General features: G+C 39.2%; 1 protein-coding gene across 2 annotated transcripts; it reads right to left on the reverse strand.

Moving 5' to 3' along the window:
- Positions 1-991: 991 nt before the first annotated feature.
- LOC118402450 (polycomb complex protein BMI-1-B-like) lies at positions 992-7,820 on the reverse strand. Of its 2 annotated transcripts, none has more exons than XM_035800661.2 (10): positions 7,522-7,820; positions 3,773-3,904; positions 3,538-3,634; positions 3,290-3,345; positions 3,148-3,198; positions 2,911-3,019; positions 2,764-2,806; positions 2,537-2,635; positions 2,206-2,286; positions 992-1,704 (listed from the first exon to the last, which is right to left on the reverse strand). In XM_035800661.2, the coding sequence occupies exons 2-10, from the start codon at positions 3,882-3,884 to the stop codon at positions 1,387-1,389; spliced, it is 966 nt and encodes a 321-aa protein (XP_035656554.1). In that variant the 5' UTR covers positions 3,885-3,904; positions 7,522-7,820; the 3' UTR covers positions 992-1,386. The 2 variants fall into 2 exon arrangements, with proteins under 2 accessions (XP_035656554.1, XP_035656553.1); XM_035800660.2 differs by having other exon boundaries at positions 7,518-7,820.
- Between the last annotated feature and the right edge of the window lie 239 nt (positions 7,821-8,059).

Raw genomic sequence — 8,059 nt, forward strand, 5'->3', positions numbered from 1 at the left:
GGATTGAGGTCAGGGCTCTGTGCAGGCCAGTCAAGTTCTTCCACACCGATCTCGACAAACAATTTATGTATGGACCTCGCTTTGTGCACGGGGGCATTGCCATGCTGAAACAGTAGGGCCATGCTAAAACAAAGTCGGAAGCACAGAATCGTCTAGACTGTCATTGTATGCTGTAGCGTTAAGATTTACCTTCAGAGGAACTAAGGAGCCTAGCCCGAACCATGAAAAACAGCCCCAGACCATTATTCTTCCTCCACCAAACTTTACAGATGGCACTATGCAATGGGGCAGGTAGAGTTCTCCTGGCATCTGCCAAACCCAGATTCATCTGTCGGACTGCCAGATGGTGAAGCTTCACTAATCACTCCTGAGAACACGTTTCCATTGCTTCAGAGTCCAATGGCGGCGAGTTTTACACCACTCCAGCCGACGCTTGGGATTGAGCATGGTGATCTTAGGCTTGTGTGCGACTGCTCTGCCATTAAAACCCATTTCATGATGATCCCAACAAACAGTTATTGTGCTGACGTTGCTTTCAGAGGCCGTTTGGAACTCGGGAGTGAGTATTGAAACCGAGGACATTAGATTTTTTACACGCTACGTGCTTCAGTGGTCCCATTCGATGACCTTGTGTGGCCTACCACTTCACAGCTGAGCCGTTGTTGCTCCTAGACATTTCCACTTCATAATAACAGCACTTACAGTTGACAGGGAAAGCACTAGCAGGGAAGAAATTTGACGAACTGACTTGTTGGAAAGGTGGCATCCTATGACGGTGCCACGTTGAATGTCACTGAGCTCTTCAGTAAGGCCATTCTACGGCCAATGTTTGTCTATGGAGATTGCATGGCTGTGTAGTCGATTTTATACAATGGGTGTGGCTGAAATAGCCGAATCCACTAATTTGAACGGGTGTCAACATAGTTTCGTATAGTGTATATCGTTAATTGAAGTGACCATTTAACAGCAGTACCTACTGCAGATTGCGCACTTAAAGCCAAAACAATCAGGTTGCGTTTATTAAATTCCCCATTACATGTATGCAGAGGGCAATAGTCAACTATTTTTGTCAACTATTGTTGTGTGTTGACAAATGAAGTTGACGAAGCCAAAAACCACATTTCCATTTCAATCAACTACAGTATTGGCAATTCAGTTATAGGAATCACTGGAATGTCCAGGTTTGAAGTAAACGTGATAATTTTTTTCACATTCCAAACCACATGGCACATTGCTGGGCCATTTCAAATCCGATCTGCAGGTGCCATTGAGCAAATTCAATAAGTATTTCCATAGTCTTTCTTAGACAAATGAACACATATCTGGTCCACATAGGATTATATCAAAACGGCAAATGTTTGAAACAATAATAAAAGTATCTACAGTCTATGTTGGCGTGAATGTCTGGGAAAGTTGCTTTGGATCCGCTTTTGTGCCAATGCTGGAGAGGTGGGGGAAGTGGGGAAGCGATGACGATGATGATGATGATGATGAGTGGACAATTCTGTGGCTCGGACTGGGCAGAGAGGAGGATGAGGTGGAGGGAGCTTCGGGGTCATTGTTCAGATGCTTGTCACCCCCAGTCCCAGAGTCATAGCATACTCCTCCAGCATTGTGTGTGGTTTTGACCCCGTTTCTTGGGCTGCTCATCTTCATCTTCTTGCAGCCTGTTCGTACCCGGTATTTCAATGGCAAGGGACCGTTCTAAAACAAGTGATGATTTTCTTAAGTTTATGTGTGCAGGGGACTTTTCTGTGACTTATAACCATATTCTCAGATGAGCCTCCTCTGAGCATGTATTTTAAGAATGACATGAGCTTTAAACAAGCAATAGAGAGATTTTTTTTTTAATAAATGTGTAAGCTCTCCAAAATACATGTGAACATATTGCTTGGTAGAGAATCGAATTCACGAATGGATGCACCACTTATAATAATAATATATGCCATTTAGCTGACGCTTTTATCCAAAGCGACTTACAGTCATGTGTGCATACATTCTACGTATGGGTGGTCCCGGGAATCGAACCCACTACCCTGGCGTTACAAGCGCCATGCTCTACCAACTGAGCCACAGAAGGACCACACTTCACAGCCTTATACTTTCCACTGATAAATAAGGAAAACAACGCAGCATATAATTTAAAGGTCTTATTAGAAAAAAAGATGACATTTCATGTGTTGAAGTGCAACGGTAAATGCTTACCCTTCTCCAGGTGTAGATGTGTGCAATGTCCATTAATGTGTAGTAATCCGTCAATGGTTCGTCTTCGTACATAACTTCTATCTGTCAACAACACATTTTGAGAGAAAAGATTAGGTGTGATTAATCATTTATATAAACAGTGTGAAACTAGTAAAAATCTAACCATAATCAATCCGTTTTTTCTTTTTTTTTTAAAGAAACAAAGTCGATTCTAAGTTTAACAAATCTACACAATGTCTATACAAACGCACAACATTTCAGATAGGTTCATTGGTGACTGAATTTCAAATAATTACATGAATAATCATTGATTAAATTATTCCGTAGTCACCTGAAAGGTGCATGGAATATCCATTTTACTTCGAAGGAATTTCCTCAGATGCATTATGGTCATGGCTGCTGGACATTGCAAGTATCGCTTGTCAATCATCTTCAGACGAGAAAAAAAAAGGTAAGTTGAGTCGAGACATGATAAACACTGCGTTACTTTACAGCCATCTGGATTGACCCTGTATTTAAAAGACACCAATATGATTGTCTTAGGGTTAAGACAATCACCTCTGTCTTCATATCCTTGACTTCACCATCCTCCTTTCCCAGCCTAAGAGAAAAGCAAAATTTACAATTGGAAAAAAGAGCAAAGAAATAATTGACAAGCATGCGTTTTTTTAAGCATACTTTTTGCCGGTTTGAAAGCAGCCTCACTTGCTCTGATGAAAAAATTCGATGGATAGGCTTATAATCTCATCGTCGGCTATTATTCTCTTTTCTTCATCTGCCACCTCCCCTCGCTCTTCATTTGATCCATTTCCAGCTACAAAATAAGAAAACAACCTAGTATTCAAGTGTGCCAATCCTCCTCTTTCTAATGATAAAGCAACATGAACATTGAAGTTGCAATGATATGCGTGAGGTGCTTCGCCATTGATTCAACTTGTTTACCATCAAGAGAAGGATGTGCAACATAGAAATCCCTCCTTCGTTTCATTTCATCTGCAAGCAAAATAATAAATAATTGTGTATTTTGATGCACTTGACATTTTTACAAACCAACTTGAGGGGATGAAGGGGAAAATGTACTGACCTTTGAAAAGCCCAGGTACCAACCTGTAAACAATGTCTTGAAGGGTCTTGTCAGACCTGAAATATAACATTTAAAAAAATTATTTCAGCAAATTGTATGATTCATTTCTGAGCCAGGGTTTACTTGGTCAATATTGTAATGTGGTTTCGATTTATTGAGCCCCAAGTCTCCACACTCATATTCGAGTTAAAAAATATTATAGAACTTTAATTTATTGCCTTACAAAATGACATATATAGGCTACTCACCTAATATTCAAAAGGGGTTTCGTTTTGTGAATCTGGACATCACAAATTGGACAGAATTTGCTGGTCTCCAGATAACAAACAATGCACATTTTACAGACTGAAAAGACAAAATAAATCAAAACAATTGGACAACACTGCATACTTTAAGCCAAACGAATCAGTCAAAACTGTGGGCATAGACAGCAACTTGCATTGTGTGGTATTTTGAATGAAATCAAACTGACGGACAACTTACATGAGTGTAAACACTCCACAATGGTGGTTGCGTCGATAAAATATCCACCGCACAAGACACACATCAAATGTGGATTCAGCTCAGTAATCTTGATTTTTGTTGTTCTGTGCATTGTCCTAAAATTGTAAAATCCTATAAGAGAGGATAAACAAATTAATTAACGGATACAGCGTAGTTTCGCAATCTGTTCAGAACACAAACGGGCTGCGATGTGCCTTGAGAATGTAAAGCATTTATGTTACTGTTTTAATGTCTACCCTGCGAAAAACGAACCTGGAGATTATTTTGGTGAATTTAAATAGGTTAAAACAATATTTATCTCGTAGGCCTATTTATTATAGAATTGTATGTAGCCCAATAACAATTTACCCTTTTGTAAATTGCTACCATGAATTTTGTTTCCAGCTTCCATTTCGATTTTTAGAAGTCTTCACTTCAAGCCAAGCGTTTGATTTATCTAGAGTAGCCTAACAATTCCAGAAGCACGTCACAGAAATGTTTGATTTCGATGCGAGGTTTTTTAAAAATGGCAAACTGACAGCACATGCATGTAAGGCTACTTTTTCAAGTCCGGAATGTGTGCGAGTTTATTTGTTATAGGGCGATTTGGCCGATGACTGATGATCAACGTTTTCCAAAGCTCAATTCATTAAAAACATTGCTAGGTCTATAACGCAAAGTGGCAATATATTTAATTGACTTAAACACAGTAAACAACCATTATTTGCCCTATTATTGGCATACATTATGCAGCCTAAATTCGGAGTATAACCTACAGTCATATAAAAATAGGTTCTGGATAGAACCCCAATTACCCACATTTTTTAAGTGTAGACGAAGCGTGCAATCCTCTTGACGGATTTAGAGGAACGTTTCCAACTAAATGTTAATATCTTGTGCTCATTTTATAATGGATCAATATGTTTGTTATCAATATCTTCCTATTGTAGGATACATTTCAAAGTCTGGGCCTATAGTTTACATTGCATTGATAATGACCTAATTGCCCGAGAGAAGGACTTTCGATTATTTTCAGTATTACGCGATCATGCGACGTCAATGTGGCGCGTGGTCATTATGGGCTGTATAAGATTGTAAGTAAAGTGTGTCCTGCGACTGCATGCAGACGCAAACAGTGAAGTGTGAAGTACTGGGTAGGCCTACAAACAGCAAGCTTGACCTGATACAAGACGCAATAAGCTCTTTCATCCCTCTTATGCATGGCCATTCTAAAAGAAGCGCACCATAGCGTATCTGACGAGCGCACAACTTGTGTTGGAAAATTGAGTTAAATGTATACATTCCTACACCTGTCGAGAAACTGGGAGCGCGCATTATGCATCTCCATATGTGCACATCATGCGTTCCAAGACAATAACTCACTGTAGGCTATTTGTCAAATTAAATGTTGGACTAACCAATCATAATTGTTAAATCATAGGCTTACATACGTATGTACGAAAAGTAGGCTATTGTAATGACCTCCTTGGCTGTAGCATCTACCATGGGCAGCTGATAATCAATAATGTTGATTTATTTAAAAAACCTAGCCTATTCATCACACATGTCAATGGATCAATGCGGTGGATGCAGCGATGTCGAATGGTTGTGCAACAGAGTAGACTCGACAGAATATGCAGCACACTCGAAAATTGTGATTATTTTAACTATTTGACCAAGCAAGAATTAAGACGCATGTGTCACACTATGTTGGCGCATGTTCACGCAAACATGGCAGTGTGAACTCCAGACCTACAAAAATCGCACGTTTCATTCTACTCAGCTATGTGTGTTAACTAAACAGCGCGCAATGGCTCAGCCCTCTTATCGTCAACTCTAAAAGAAGTTAATTCCTAAAATATTTGAACATTTAGTTTGACAAATCTCTGACCCGTCATTACCTGTCAATAAACGGGGAGCTCACGTTAGACACGTAAATCTCCAAATGTACCCACTATCACGCGCCTCAAGACAATATCTAGTTAGTTCACTGTGACCTGAAAACGTTTAAAGCAATGCTTGTCCTGTGCTGTTGAACTACGCATCCCATTGTCTGATGAGAGCAGCTTATCATTGCAACAACGAAATTGTAGCCATAAACGAAATAACTAATCCATCAAGCCCCAAATTACGCACAAGTTAACTTTCTTTCTCGAATGTATCCATTTTCAAATATTATTATGGGTCAATCCCATTGTTAGGCCTATAGACATGACTGATCGATTGCATAACATTTCACATAGCAGAAAATTATAGTCTGTTTTTTAACGCATTTATGAAAGTTGACCAACAAGAAACGCGACTGACCTTATTGTGGGTGGGTAGAAATAGGTATAATTTAAAGATTTAATCAAATGTGAAACATTTAGTTATTTATATGTTTTTGGCCTACATGTGAGTTTTTGCCTCAGCCTATTGTGTCAAACTATAATGTCATCACAAGAATAGGCCTACATTATTGATTGTGTTTACATAGTTTATATGGGCAGGCCTAATAATAGTAGCCTCGAGCCGGCCTATATTCCAATGTCCACAGCCGAATGAGCATAAAAACATGATCAGGTCCTAATCCAAACAAATATAATTAGCTGACTGTTATTTCAGAACTAGATGATGAGCAGCACCCCAGTAGGCTAAGGCATTTATCTTGATTTCAAATGAGATTCGAGTGGTGCTCTGAATTTTGAGACAACATTTGGCCAATTGTTGATCGAGACCATCTCTTGATCTTGTGTAGGCCAGGCTAAATTGCATTAAACCATACTGCGACGATTTGAAAATTATATTGACCTCGCCTAGTGAACGTCGAGGACCACACATCAATTGCGCCAAAGGTCGAGAATGGATCTCTAGTAGTCTACTCATTATTGATCAGAGAAAGACAAACATTGCATTGATCTGAACAATCTTGAATGGTACCCATCGCATTGGTAATTGTGTTAACAGCATTGTAAATGATCCCATGAGGTCATTTCATCAAATCTATTTATCATCAAATGATCCACGGCAATGAACCATACATTTTTAAACTTTTCAACACTTTTCAAGTGACTGAATAACATAACAAAACATAGTCTAGGTCTGTTCTTGCGATAAGACATAAAATCAGTGTGTGAGAAAGCCATGTCTGTTCAACATAACGGAATTAAATACATTGAATAGGCTATAGCCAGCCTATTAACTATTTACTGCCTAAACAAAGTAGTATATTCGCAATAGCCTAAAACTTCACAACAGCGAAATCCTGTCAACGTAATTACTTATCTACAACGAAGCCCATTTATTTACAATGAAAGACAGAATAAACGTATCTATATTGGAAACAAACGAGGCAATTTTGCTACAACGACAAATCATATGTGATACCACTTTCATGAAAACAACAGCCTAATGAGCCTGTTGAGGACAACTGTTTGAAATCAGCTTGGTAGATAGAATACATACGAATGTGGATGCTTCTCTGCAGATCTGTTAACATTGGCTGCTATGAACAGATCTGTGACCATGTTTCAATGTTGCAAGTTACGCGCTCCAGAAAGAACACAAACATAACCATTGAAATAATATAACATTACAATCACACTACAATCGTGTGTGCCTTGAGTGTCCATATGCCCGTGTGGTCCACTGCCGGTGTTCACTATTAATCCGATAGCCTGCTGTGGTCTTGCATTTGCAATGCTATAACATTTAATATAAACTTGTATTTTTGCAAGTTAAAACTAAAAGTTCCTTAAATACATACCTACCGGGTTATATCCCGTATGTGATGGACAATGAAAGTTACAAGTCGATCAGAAAAAAATGAATGCAACCCAAGCGGCCATCTTGGAACGAGCTACAAATGCTGTTCAATGGCAGTGACGAAATTCTCAACAAATAGAAAAAGATCAACGCGCGGAGAGTCAGAAACTTTACACAGATTCTGAACAGTGCCGGTCCAAATAGGTTATCGGTTTGCTCCGTGCTCGAGCCCTATGACACAGTAGGCTATGCATAGAGCGGCAGTAGAAACTGACACTGTTCCCAAAATGGCTTGCAGGCTACTTCGACCGCCCCGCTATGTCACGTGGTCTCATTCCTCAAGCGTTGTATTGATGGTACAAGTGACAAAAGTAAGCTAACTTTGATATATTGATATGTGGTCACACACAATTTCATGCACTGGCTGGGTCTTTAGTCCACAACTCGTGGTCTACATGGTTTAGATTGTTTCTCTCTCACTCAAACATATGTCGGTGATGGTTTAAGATTTGTAATAAAATCAAATCAAATATGATTTATGCT

The sequence above is a fragment of the Oncorhynchus keta genome, chromosome 23 (assembly GCF_023373465.1).
Source record: "Oncorhynchus keta strain PuntledgeMale-10-30-2019 chromosome 23, Oket_V2, whole genome shotgun sequence".
NCBI classification, from domain to species: domain Eukaryota; kingdom Metazoa; phylum Chordata; class Actinopteri; order Salmoniformes; family Salmonidae; genus Oncorhynchus; species Oncorhynchus keta.